General features: G+C 35.2%; 1 protein-coding gene across 1 annotated transcript; it reads left to right on the forward strand.

Annotated features, from left to right (window-relative positions):
* The first annotated feature begins 5,579 nt into the window (after positions 1-5,579).
* Positions 5,580-9,462, forward strand: LOC137956440 (RING-box protein 1a). The gene is made up of 5 exons (XM_068803939.1): positions 5,580-5,772; positions 5,967-6,017; positions 6,109-6,168; positions 9,072-9,143; positions 9,229-9,462. Exons 1-5 carry the CDS (start codon positions 5,637-5,639, stop codon positions 9,264-9,266), a joined length of 357 nt encoding a protein of 118 aa, XP_068660040.1. The 5' UTR covers positions 5,580-5,636; the 3' UTR covers positions 9,267-9,462.
* The last annotated feature ends 4,986 nt before the right edge of the window (positions 9,463-14,448 follow it).

Below are 14,448 nucleotides of genomic sequence, written 5' to 3' on the forward strand. Positions count from 1 at the left end.
ATTTTAGCCGAATTTTTTATTTCACTTTTTGAGTTGCTAATGTTGGTTGAGTTTTATATTTGTCTTCAAAATCTATTCAAGATTTTACCAACTTGTGTATCTTTCCTTCCTTAAAAGTTTCTTTTGTTTGATCTCCCGTTACATTAGTTTACTTTAGAAAAATCTTTCCATTATGAGTTTAATTTCCTTTTTGATAAAGTCTGAAAATTTTAATTAAAAAGTTTTGTTTCCTAATTATAGATTCCAAATAAGTGTCCTAAGTATCCCTTATTCCAGAATTATCTCTTGAATATTTTTTTTACAAATTGGTCAAGTTATGATAAAAGGTAATTGTTTTATATGAGAAGTCTATTTTTAGAAAGTTTTCATTATTATGTTCTATCTCAAAACTTTCTTATTATGGTTTTTTAAGTTTCCTTAATCATCATGTTCATAAAAGAATTATTATTTTTCCTCCCTCTTAAGTAAAACCTGGTCACTTTTTATCCATCTATTAGTCTAAAAGCGCATCCTTACTTGGAAGTATGAATAACTACATTGTGCACCTTCTTTCTTTTGAAGTATGAGAGTTCCTATCATTTTATTCACAACCTTAATTCCTCAAAGTACTTCCTTCAATTTTGTGTTTGTTAAAATCACTTTAGAGCAATGCCTATAGTCCACTACCTAAAAGTATAGAAGTGTGTTCAACATACAGGTAAGAGTCAAATATTTAATTTTTTACCTAAGAGGTGATTTGTGTTTGAACTACCCTTACAAATTGAGTAGTCTCTTTGTTGTGCCCTAACGTTGGGATGTTTTTCCACCATTGAAATTGAACAGAGTGTGTTTCAGACTATGACAGTTTTGACTGGTGTATGGAGTTTTGTCGTATGGCTAGGAGTAGGGGTGGCATCGAGCCGAGCTGAGCCCGAACCTGCCTATGTTCGAGCCAAGCCTAGGCTCAAGCCTAAAATTTCTATCGACCTCGAGCCTAATAATTTTAACCGAGTTCGAGCCAAGCTCGCTCGAGCTTCAAAATTCATTTAAAACTTTTCAAAAAATACGAGTCTCGAGTCCGTGCTCCAACATACATTTAAAACTTTTCAAAAAATACATGTCAAATAAATTGTATATAAAATTATGCATACATTTTACATAAAATTGGGAATGACCTCTACTTAAAATTGGTCATAAGGGTGGCATCGAATCCAGCTAAGTCTGAACCTTGTTCAGGCCGAGCTTGATTTAAATATTTTGAACTCGAGCTCGATCGACCCTAGCCTTGAACCTAAAATTGTAATCGAACTCAAGCCTAATTATTTAACCGAGTTCGAGATCAAGCTCTAGATGAATTCGAGCTTAACCTACATTTAATACTCTATATAAAATATATGTCAAATAAATTATATAAAATTATGCATACATTTTAAAAAAACAATGATAGGGGAGGTTCAGAATTGAATTTCAATAATGGATTAGAACACACCAATATTCATCTTTTTTACTCCAAATGTTGTCTAACTTATTTTGTAATTTTTGAATCTAGCCATAAATTTATTATGGCCTCCTTAGTGCCCCTAGTTGAAAATTTATATTCTAGGAAAAATATTTCTAGTTTTTCATATGATAAATATTTTCAAAAAAAACCTTAAAATACAATCCTATTACTATTAGTGACTTATTAGAAAATTACAAGAAATATTTTAAAATTTTCTTAAGAAAGTTAGGACCTCTTATTGCCTCTTTTAGGAAAATAAATAAAAATTAATAATCAATCTAATATATTACTATACTTATCGATAAATTTTTAATCAAATAAAATGTCAAACACAAAATTGCCATGAAAATTGCCTTATGCTAAAAGTATTACAGCATCAACTGTCAAATACTTATTCAAAATTTTTTTATACGATTTTCTTGCCCATCTTAGCAGGAAAATCTTACTTATAAAATTATATAATTTTTTAATAAGAATTTTCAATTAGAAAAATGCCCCCCACCCCCCCCCCCCCCGCTTTGGTCCCGAATCCCGCGCCGCTCGTTAAATTAACGAGTTGACTCGTGAGCTTTCAAGCCGAACCTCGATTCAGTCGAGCTCGGTTCGTTAATTTAAACGAGCCGATCCCGGATCTCAAACTCGGCTCGAGATTCGAGTATACCGAATTGAACCGAGCCGGAATCGAGCCGGCTTGGTTCGAAGCCACCACTAGCTAGGAGTGATTTTTCTTCTCTCTCCATTATGTTGTGCAAATTGGGTCTCTTGGTAAAGAACAAAGATATCCTTAGCTTGAGGGGGAGAAATACAAGATAGAAGTAACCAACAATGAAAAATTTCACATGTTGTGGTAATCGAATTTTATGTGGCTAAAATATCCAAGTAAGGGGGAGACAAGATGAGAACAAGATGTGAAAAAGAAGAAGATGCATCAAATCAATGCAATCAAATTTGTTTTTTCAAACACCTAAGTTTCTTGACCAAGATTATTTGCAATATGGAGTTACAAACACCAATTTGAGGAGTGTTAAAAGACACCCACATGTGTTGGGGTGGCATGACAAGTAAATAAGGAGAACTTTCATAGAGATGACATATAATTGTAACTATGCAAGATCGTGTATGTCCTCTTATGTCTTTTTTCTTTTGAAGCATGTAGACCTAAAGATATTGTAATTATTGTAAACATCTTCACACAACTATAAACACAACCTCAAGGCACGAGGTAGATTATTCATACCTCTTCCTCTTTGCTCAAATTTGTCCACATACCTCTTTCATTTCTTTTTCCTTCTATTCTCCCCCTCAAGCCTGGAGGTAATGACAATGGTATCAACTTGAAACAAAAAAAAATAGTTGTAATTGTTTCCTCCATCAAGGTGTCCCAAAGATAAGTACTCAATCGGGTACAGACTCTCAAAAAGTATAACATGGGTGATAAAGTAAAAAATTGAAATCAACCATAAAGGATTTTGAACAAAATAGTGATACTAATCACTAAAGAGGTAATGTCAGTCACTCAAAAGACGGCGATAAAAACCCAAAAGGTACCAATAAAAAATTCTTGATAGACTTAATAATACTCATATATAAAAAAGAAGACCAACCAAAGCAATGCACAAAGGGGTTGCCTAAGAGGGTAAACGGGAGTAAAAAAAGATGGTAGGAGAAAGGCAACCGAGTAAAAGGGTAATGGGGGATTAAAGGTATAGAAAATAAACATATGTAACTAATCAAATAATAATTAAGTTACTAATTCATTTTTGTAATTAAGATTAACATGAACGGTCGGGATATTTTCAAATTTATTTTTAACGTTCGAGTATCAATCTCTTCCCCAGAGTCTAATGGTAAGTATTGAGTTGAAATTTATGTAATTCAAGTGTTAAGATCAGAATTTTTAGAATTATGAAAGAGCCAGGATGATTTTATTTTATTTACCATTTAGTATTTGGTATATATTGCAATATGAGATAGGAATAATATTAGATTCATTACAAACTTGGTATCTAGTAAAAATGCATGTCACGCATTTGGTGACACTTAATGGAATTGTTGGTACGGGTGACATGCAATAGATACATTTATGTAGCATATAGGTATGGTATGGACGAACCCCATGCATCGAGATGGGTCCAGCCGGGCAGATCACACTTCTTCAACGTTTCAAATCAATCTTCATTATCTAATGGCTGAGATGAACGTTGGGCTCGTTTCTGGAGTCTATTTTATGTTTAAAAGAATTGAACCGCCTCTTCTCCGTCGTTTCCTTGCTGTCTCTTCTTCCACAGTGCGAGAGCTGCAAGAAGAAGAGCCTCCACGGAAGAAGTAAGAAAGAGCCTCCACGGAAGAAGTAAGAAAGAGCCTCCACGTATGCGAATTCACTATCTCTCTGCTTTCTCTTCCCTCTCCAGAAGCCTCTCTCTCTCCCCATAATTATTCAGGGGGGAAAAAGCAGGTCTGGAGAAGGAGAGAGAAAGCAGTGAGATATTGAATTCTTTCAAGAGGGGTCGACTCCATCGGGCGAGAAGATCTTTTGCGTTTTCTGCATTCTATTTTTCTCGATCGTCGCATTGCAGAGCGGGTTTTGTTTCTTTTTCTAATACTTACGGTACCATCCAGAGATTCGGCGCTCTGTTTTTCTTTTTCCTTCGTTGGTCTAGAAATTGAATTGTTGAGGCATCGTTATTGTTGAATTGTTGTGCATTTTCGCCTTTCTTCCTACCCCTTTGTTTTATATTTTCTTCCGTTTCTGTCTTTTATTTTCTCTTTTTTCTCCTTCTTGTTGAGTCATGCAGAGCCGCTATGCTCTGTTGTCACTCTTTTTGTTTCTCTCGGTTCTCTTTCTCTGTTTTTCTTCCTTCTCTTCTTTCTCTGCTTCTTTATGCCTTCTTTTTATCTCCGCACAACGAAGAGCTTTGAAGCCCTCTGATTCTTTCTTTCTTTCTTTCTTTCTTTATTTTCTTCTTTTCTTTTTCTGTTTTAATTTCTTCATTGCCTTTTATCTCTTTCTTCGTTTTCTCCGTGCAGCTCCGACGTCAGAGCTCCTCCTCTGTGTATGCTGGATTTACCCACTGGAAGTCTCCACATTCGGTAAGTTGTTTTTCTCTGAAAGGTCATGATATTTTGTGGGCATTAGATGCTGCATCAACATCTTCAAGATTATACTCAATCAATTTTGCCATTGTCATACACCCATCAACTCTTCATTCTTCACTGTGTGTGCACACGATTTTCCTGCAAGATAAAGAGTATTTGAAAAAGGTTTTTGAATATATTTTATCTTAAACATTCATTCAAATAAAAATTTATCAACCTGCTCTTATATATGATTGGGTCAGTTAATTGAGGTATTAGAAGCATTTTTTACTTATTTTTATTTATTTAATAAATAATAAATAAATAATCAGCAAAATTATCGAATTATCGAATCAAATTTTTTTATTAAATAGAAACTAGGTAAACAAGTAAAATCCCCTCTTTAGGCGATAAAACTTAGTCGATAAAATTTGTTTGATAATAGCAATTAGGGGTGGCACAAAGCCAAATTGCCTAGAAAAAAAGTTCAGTTCAATTCGGTTTTTACTTAAGTTAGGCTCCAGCTTAAACTTGGAATAAAACTCGTTAAATATACAAACCAAGCTCGATATTTTCTAAGCTTGGCTTATCAGTTAGTATAAATTTTCTTGCCTAAATACCCTTCACCCTAATTGCTTTCAACAGTTCCCTTTTTAGTTGGTTGATGACTATTCTTATTTACCTCAAACCTGAAGATAATTTGTTCTTCATTCCTGTCGGTCCCTCAATATCCGATGTTGTTACTTGTCGATGAACTAAACATTATTAATAGAGAAGTTTGCTTTTTTTATTCGGTTTTTTAAGGTGGTTGTTGCATAGCAAAGTCTTGGACTCCTATGTAAAAAGAGCAATAACTTTTCTGTAATTATTTTTTTAATTTTCTCACTTTCAATTTAAGAGTCAACGCTGACTCAAAAACTGCATAGCTACGAGTTTGTGGCTCGACTCATGCCACTAGGTTAGCTACGGATACGACGGTAAATAAGAGCAAACTTCTTATTTCTTATTTGGGGTAGCAGGGGGAGCCTTTGGGAAATCCTACTTTGGGTGGGAGGGCTTTCCAAGACATACATTCTCTCTAATGGCTTCCTTGGATACAGATGTGAACATGACTCCCGTGGGCGAAGGCTCTAGCGGTGCTGGCCCCTCTTCTTCTGCAAAGAAACCTAAGCGCTTTGAGATCAAGAAGTGGAATGCCGTTGCTCTCTGGGCTTGGGGTATGCAATACGGCACCTCCTTTCTTTGCAACCCTATTTTTTAATTACTCTTTTTTTTTTTTTTTTTTTCTGTAATCTTTCTTCGCTTTCATGTTGTTAGCTATGAACTATATGGGCCAGAATTAGGGTTTTCTGGTAATGCTACCTGTCGGTTATCATGTAGGTCTAATATGCTTTCTGAATTCGTTGTGCAGATATTGTGGTGGACAATTGTGCTATTTGCAGAAACCACATCATGGATTTATGTGAGATTTTCATATATCATTCTTTGTGGTTCTAACGTTTTGAATTCTGATTTGTTGTCTTTATCTTTACCCTTGTTTTAAAATCTTTTAGGCATCGAATGCCAAGCTAATCAAGCGAGCGCAACGAGCGAGGAGTGCACTGTTGCCTGGGGTGGGTGGATATACTTTTTCTTACTTTTATAACTTTGCTATTAAACTAAGTTGCCTCTCTAGTTAAAAAAAAAAGAAAAAACTAAGTTGCCTGTCTTTCTGAATTAAAATGAACAAGTAAAAGATTTGTAGTTTTTGAATTTTAATTGTAAGCGTCTTGCTGGAAAGAGGCTTGGGGTATTGTGGCAATGTGGAGTTCTAGTGCCAATACAGCAGTTGTGCTGGAAGCCAGCCATTGTACTAGGTTGCTTTCTCATCTTTCGCAAACCTCCTACTTGGCAATCTCAGTCTTAGACCATTTAGCTGTGTTTTCTTATATTTTTATATTGTTTCAAAATTCCACTATTCCATCATTATAAAAACTGTTTTTGGCTTCTATCCACTTCATTATCAACTGCCATTGACTGTTTATATGACTCCTAATCTTCAAATTTGTTCCTGAAAGCAACTTCATTTCTCCTAGAAAATGGGGTTGTTTTAAATTGTTCTAGTAGCGAAAATCAGAGAATGAATGTTACAGTGGTAATATTTGTCATTCTGCCGTTTAATTTTATATCTTTTGATGCTATTAAGATTTTCTTTAACCTGCATTATCTACAAAAAAATGCCTTTTTGGAATTAACTTCTTCTTATGTGATATCTATTGTTACAGTCCCTTTAAAAAAATTATTGGTATCATATAATAATTAAACATGAAGTTGTTGGCAGATTTGATCTGTGCTTACTTTTTAATTTCATATTTAATTGGATTAGTCGAAAGTTGAAACTATTTTTCTTTTTTTTGCTGGTGTGCATGAGACTCTGGCCTAATGCAAAGATTACTTTTATGACAAGTGCTAATGCTTAAATCCCATATTATTATATAAGACATGAAAAGAAAAAAGGGGAACTGGGACTTAATTATTAGAGGTAAAAAATTTATTGTACTAACTGTGGACTAAGCTATATTTGAGGAAAGCATTTGAATCGGAAATAACTATTGTGATAAATAGAAATATTTGTTTGAGCTCATCCTTTTTAATGTTGAAAATTTCATCCTTATTGTTATTGGCATCTTCTACATAAGGTTGCCACCTGGTGTCCTCGTGTTGCAATATTACTGCTTCTAAACTCGAGGAGATTATTGCTGTCTTTACCATCATTATTTCATAATGCCTTTCTTATCTCCCAATTGATGTTAGATTCATCACTTTATCATCACTTTTTATGTGGTGTTGAAAGTACGTCCCTTTTATGTGATGTGAACTAGCTGCTGTATGTAGTGACACTACAGTAAGCTCAAACAATAGTGTTGCATCTTAAGAGTGCCCCTCATACCAAATTTTGTCACAATCCTTGTAATAAGAAGAGCTGAATTTAGGTTTTTGGTGCTAAAGGGAAGAGAGAAAAGGGAGAGGGAGAACCACAAATTTAGAGAGTTAAACAAGTTTATTTAGGGGTTTTCAAGCTTTTCTATATATCTACTTTCTCCTCCTTAAATAGAGATTGCAATTACTTGACTCCCAAGGCAAGGCAATTACTTGACTCCCAAGGCAAGGCTGGGGTGCCCCCTGTCATGTGAAACCAAGTCCTAACTTATACTTAATTACCTCCTAATACCCTTATATGCTTAAGTAATGAAAAAGACATTATTTCACTAAAAATAAAATAAAATGAAAAGACATTAAACTTGTAGTAGTTACTCCCTCATATCCATTTACACCCGAATTCCCCATTCTATTATATATTAAAATTAATAAATTTCCCTTGGGTTGTAATATTCCTCCCCTCCTTGGAAAACCCCGTACTCGAGGTTGTAATGGTAATATTGAATCATACTCTATCATCCTAAATTGCATGATATACATCGATAATATGGAATAGACTCTGTGGGCAGTAGTGACTGAGAGAAAATAGTTTTTAGTAATGAAAAATTGTGCCTCGTGCATATTGCAAGTCCATTAGCACGGTCAAAGGGTAAATATAGTGTAAGGTGTGGCATGGGGGAAGTTAGTGGAGGTGGCAGGAGAAAAGATGAAGGGGCTGGCTTGGAGCTTGGCTTGGGCGTTGTTGGATTGACATGGCTAGTGGGATGTCTGGCATTGGGTTAGGCATGATTGGCTTGGGAGTTGCATATTGGTGCTAATGAGAGGGCTTGCATGGTTTCAGTTTGACCTTTGCTACTTCTCATGAGGATTTCTCTGTTGAAATATCAGATTGATGCAGTGTTTGTTGCCTTGAAAATTTTAAAAGCTATCTGGAAGGTATTATTTGTAATATAAAAATTAATAGTTTAGTCTGAATTCAGATGCAATTTGGATTATTGAGGTTGGTGGAGAAAAGAATGATGGATGAAAAAATACCAACTTTCATTCCACTAGAGCTTGGTGTTGTGCAAGGACACAAGAGAAAAAACTTGTAAAAAAGATCTGGACAAACTTTTCATTGTCTTCTCTTTATCCATCAAATTAAAATGCTCTCTAATACCGATGTTACAAACTTTGCAATAAGAAGAGCAGAATTTAGGTTTTTGGAGTTGAAGGGAAGACAAAAAAGTAGGAGAGATGGAAAGACCACGAATTTGGAGTGGAAAAACAAAGGTTAAACAAGTTTCTTTAAGGTTTTCAAGCTTTTCTGTATGTCTAATATCTTCTCCTTTTCTAAATTACTTGACTTCTAAGGCAGGGTGAGGGCACCCCCCTTCATTTGAAACCTTTTAATGCCCCTTATGTGCTTAAAGTAATAAAAAAGGCACTTAACTTTGTAGTGGTTACTCCTTCAGACTCTCTTACATCTGAATTCCTATTCTATCCTAATATATTAAATTATTAAATTGTCCTTTGATTGTAACACGTTTCTTAATGTTTATTGGCTGGGGTTTTTTCATGACATCTATAATATCTTATGTTCTTTCGTCACTAACAGGTGTATGCAACCATGCTTTTCATTTTCATTGCATTAGCCGATGGCTCAAGACTCGTCAAGTGTGCCCTCTAGGTATATGTCTAATCTTCCCTCTATTGCTTTTGCGTACAAACACTGGGTGATTGTATCTGATAGTTGTGTGATGGCCGCTCTGCAGACAATAGTGAGTGGGAGTTCCAGAAATACGGACATTAGAAGGATCAACTATGACAACTTCACTCTTTCAGATTGGCAAGCTGATTTCTTTCAACCGTCTGTAGATTATACTAAAGAAATACCTGAATTGGTTTATCTGAAACTTGGGTTTGGATTGTTTGTTTCCATGTTTTGGGACTGGTAAACATGCATTGGGTTACCTATTTAAACAGCAAGGGGATGTAGTTTTGTTGCTGATGCTGCATCTGCTTTCTTGTGATTCTGTCACCTGCATGTTAAAATCCTCTAATGCTAAAATACCTGTTCAAAAAAACCTGAATAGGGTTACTACCCAGTTTAAAATAGAAATCCTGATCTACATGCAAATTAGAGTGAATTAAGAGTAATTGGGGGAGCCCAAAGGCAATTGCTAACTTTGGGGAAACTTTTCAAACTGGTTGGGGTATGACACCTCCTCCTATCTCTTGATAATGTGCATTGGATACCTTAAGATAAGTGAATTTGCCTTTCATTACCTTTGGTAGAATTTGATGATGAGAAAGCTCCTTGAAAATTTGCAAGAAATTAAAGTTAATAGACAATAAACATAAAAAAAATCATTAAGCTAAAATAAGATACAAAACATCACTTGACGTTATTTATACACGATGTATTTCATCATCAATGACGATATCTTCAATCGCAATGATAGGATCTTTGTTGAGCTTGAGATGGAAACATGAAAGATGTTCTTGGTGGTATTCATAAAAGTTTTATACTCATCTTCCACAAGTCCATTTCCTTCATGTCATATCAAGTTCCATTGAACACACATATATATATATATATATATAAGTGCCCATGTTCCAAAATATGCCTCAATTATATACTCTAGAACTTGATAAGTTCCCTTCTAATTTTGTTTAATTTAATGAGCAAAAAGAGGAAAGATCGAGGGTAGAGAAGGGTGTGTGGGGAGAACGAGATAGAGAGAAGAGGGAGAGATGTGAGTGAGGTAAAAGACACCTCCCCTCTTGTGAGCCTTTCATTTTATAAAATTTATTACACCCATTCCCCAACTTTTAATGCGTAGCTTCAACATATAGCTTGCTCTTCCTATATCATTTTCAAATAAAAATAACATTTCAAAATAAACTTGTCCTCAAGGTTAAAATGTTGGAAGTCATTTTCAAGTTCCCATGTAGCATCTTCCACTAATGTGTAGTCCCATTTCACCAACGGTGTGAAGACGAGAGCCATGGCAACAATGACACTTTTTAAGTATGGCCAAGGGAATCAAAGTGGTTTTTTTTTTTTTTTTTTTTTTTCCGGCCTAGGTGATTACTCAAGATATAGCAGTGGGGGTGGGCATGTGTTTGGCATCCTCAGAGTAGACCCTAGTTGTGCCATGCTATCAGCTGCTGCTCCCTTCCCCACCCACTACCTTTGGCACATAGTCAATTCTGATGGAAAAAAAATTTAAGGTGTGCAATGATAAATCAAATAATCACGTAAAATAAAGTTTAGAAATTCACACACTACTAAATCAACACCAAATATTTTTTTTATCGATGTTCCCCTATTGGTATTAATCGCCCAAGAACCCATGCTTGAGAAATTTCCACTAATTTAGCTCAATTAGTTAGAATTACATAAAAGAGATCCTAACTCTCTTTCAACCCACATGTTATGCTCAAATACATGATTTCTAATTCAATCTTCCCATGAGATAGGCTAGATTCTAGCTCTAGCAAGACCCTTTCTTTCTAGATTTAATCAGGTTCTAGATGAACCTATCTCAAATGAAAAATACAAAAGAAATGTAAGAACTTACACCCTTTTTAGTTGGAGAGAAAACCTTCTCTTTTGAGAGATCCAAACTTCCAACCTTTGTAGTGTTGGACCGGATGGTTCTCAAGAGGGGGTAAATTGAGATTTAAAATTTTGAAAAACTTTTAGTCATGGAATCATAAATCAAATAATCATGCAATGTAAAGTGTAGAAATTCACACATCACAAGATGTGACACCTAATGTTTTGGTATCGATGTTCTCCTATTGATATTTACTGTCCAAGAACCCTTGCTTGAAAAATTCCACTAATCTAGCTCTATTAGCTGAAATGACACAAAAGAGATTCCGATTGTTATTTAAGCCATATGTATGCTCATATAAATGTTTTACAAATCAATCTTCCCAAGAGATTGGCTAGATTCTAGCCTAGTAAGGCCCCTTTGTTGACCATAGGTTGACTCCCATGTTGCTTTTGATGATAAAAAAACTTAATTGATCAAATAATTTACAAATCTAACTATTTCAGATACTTCACCTTCAAGAATCAATGCATCTCAAGGTCTAAAGCATCAAAATGATCAAGCCTAACTCAAGACCTCAAGCACCATTGAAGAATGTCTCTTGAAGAATCACCCATAAGGAAGAAGATTATGAGAAGTCTAGAGTTCAAGTGTAATAGTTAAATGTCCAAACTCAATCACATATATAAGAGAGTATTTTAAACTCCCTTCTCTGGGTACAAATGTGAAATTAGAGCTTTAGGTCATAATTTGCATATAGACATGTTTAGGAATATCATAAACATCATTCAGAACATGTTAGAGTTCTGAGAGAAAAATATTCACGTGCTCAAAAGTCAACATTGTTGAACTAGCTTTGGAATGATCGATCAGTCATTTGTAATGATTGATCATCTAAATCTGTGTAGGCCAAAAATATAAAGCTTGCTCGATCGATCGACTATAGTCATCTGATCGATCATCAGAACATGACCATTTCATGCTACAAAACATGATCGATCATCCCACTTGGATTGCAAGTAAATTTCACATGGAATGATCGATCATCCCACTTGATTGATCGATCAGACAAAAACTTGCTAGTATGGGACATAAAGCATGATTGATCATAGGGAATACACTGATCGATCATACTTGTGTTGCTCAACCAAAGGGAATTCTATTTGATCGATCATCCTCTTGTTAATAATTGATCAATAACTTTTCTGGACCAATGGTAACAAATTGATCCATCAGTCCATCCATCATTAAGTTACTGTATGACAGAAAAGTAGTCGTTATGATCAATTGATTGATCAATCACTTTTCAGTGATTGATCGATCAAAGTATTGTTGGAATATTTGTTTGTATCAACTGGGCTAATCCTCGTATAAGATCCATGAGGTTGCTTCCTTAGGAGGTTCGAGCCTTTTAACGTATTGGTTTCAAAATGGTATAAGAGAGGTTCGAGCCTTTTAGTGCACTAGTTTAAACATGGTATCAGAGCAGGTTGGTCCCGAGTTTGAGTCCCGCTCCCACCGAATTTGTCCCAGGTATTTCTGGTGAATATGTCCCGGGTTTTTTTGGTTAATTTGTCCCGGGTTTTTTTGGTTAATTTGTCCCGGGTTTTTTTGGTTAATTTGTCCCGGGTTTTTCCCGTGAGTTTGTCCACAGGTTTTCCCCATGCGGGGGAGTATTGGAATATTTGTTTGTATCGACCGGACCAGTCCCCGTATAAGATCCGTGGGGTTGCTTCCCTAAAAGGTTTGAGCCTTTTAGCGCACTGGTTTCAACAAGTATATATTTTTGTAAATGGCTAAATAATGGCTATTTTGAGTAGGGGAAGCTATAAATACCCCACAAACCATGTATTGAGAAGTTAATGAGCATTTATTGGCAAATACTTCAAGCCATTATTCTCAATCTTGTAAATTCCTTTGAAATTTCTTTAGAGCGAAAGAGAGAGCCGCATACTTTGGAAAATTCCACATCTCTTTCATCAAGTCCTTGAATTCACATAGTCAAAGCTCCTTCATCATTTCACATCATGCTACAAAGGAAGAGGAAGCTTGAATCTCTCAAGGAGAAGTATCTCTCCAACTAAGGGTATATTTGTACCTTTCTTTTACTTGAATTTGTGAAAGGTTCATCTAGAACCTATAGAATCTAGATAGAAAGAATCTAGCAGCAATCTCTTAAGGAGATTAGCATTGTAAAAAATGTGTATTGAGCTACACATGGCTAAAGAGAGATGAATTATTTTTTATGTAATTCTAACTATTAGAGCTTTTTAAAAAGTGAAATTTTCTCAGGCAAAGGTTCTTGGGAGGTGACTACCACTAGGGGAACATCAATAACAAAAAAAATTATTTGTCCTTAAGTGTGTGAATGTTTCAATTTACTTTGAATTGCTTTTATACATGATCTTTTGTTACAAGCACAACTCGATTTTATTTGATATTCTCAATTCACCCCCCTCTTGAGAAGCCAGCCAGACCAACACCTTTCTATCTAGATTTAATGAGGTTCTAGATGAACCTATCTGAAATGAAAAATAAAAAAGGAAGGTAAAAACTTACATCCTTATTAGTTAGAGAGAAATCTTATCCTTTGTAGCACAATGAAGCATTTTGGAGCTTGACTAAGATGTACCCAATGGAGATTGTATGAGAAAAGAGAATGGAATTTTCCAAAGTTTTGGCTCACTCTTTCTAAAAAATACACTTCATGAAGAATTTCAAGATGTTGAGAGGAAATGTTGGTAGATATACCAATAAAAGCTCATTAAATTCTCAATGAGAGTTTTGGTGGGGTATTTATAAGTTCCCCAAGCCAAACTAGCTATTTTTTGCCCTTTTTGAAAACCTTGAGTTTACATTGATTAAACAATGTAAAGTGGTTGATCAATCAATCGTGTATAACGACTATTTTTCTACCAAAATGTGCCTTATTGATCAATGGTATTGTTTGGAAGATGAGCTCAAGCCCACGCGACCAAGGAAGACCCATATATCTAAGATTATTGTAAGATGGGCCCAAATCCATAAGAAGTAGGACCCACCATGATTACCATGAGCTGGCATCCTTATCACATAAGTTGGAAGATCATGTGGGACTTACAAAGATAACCACAAGCTGGTTGGAAGATCAAGAATGACTCACAAAGATAACCACGAGTTGGTTAGAGGATCAAGTAGGACCCACAAAGATAGACACGAGCTGACATCTTTATCTTATGGTCACATCATCATAGAAGAGTTCTAGTTTGAGTTATGTTTTTGGCTTCTATTTATATTGAGTTATTTAATTATGCTGAGACTTCTTTAAGTGTTAGAGTCTGGGTTTTATTGGGACAGGGGTAGTTTAATTGTAATTGGACTCTACTGCATTCCTCTATTATAAATAGAGGTTCATGTACTCTGATTATAAGAAGTCAATGAAGTATTTCT

Source organism: Aristolochia californica, unplaced genomic scaffold (assembly GCF_029961685.1).
Source record: "Aristolochia californica isolate CCGP_79_NKW_82.1479 unplaced genomic scaffold, dmAriCali1.0.hap1 SCAF_2, whole genome shotgun sequence".
NCBI classification, from domain to species: Eukaryota; Viridiplantae; Streptophyta; class Magnoliopsida; order Piperales; family Aristolochiaceae; genus Aristolochia; species Aristolochia californica.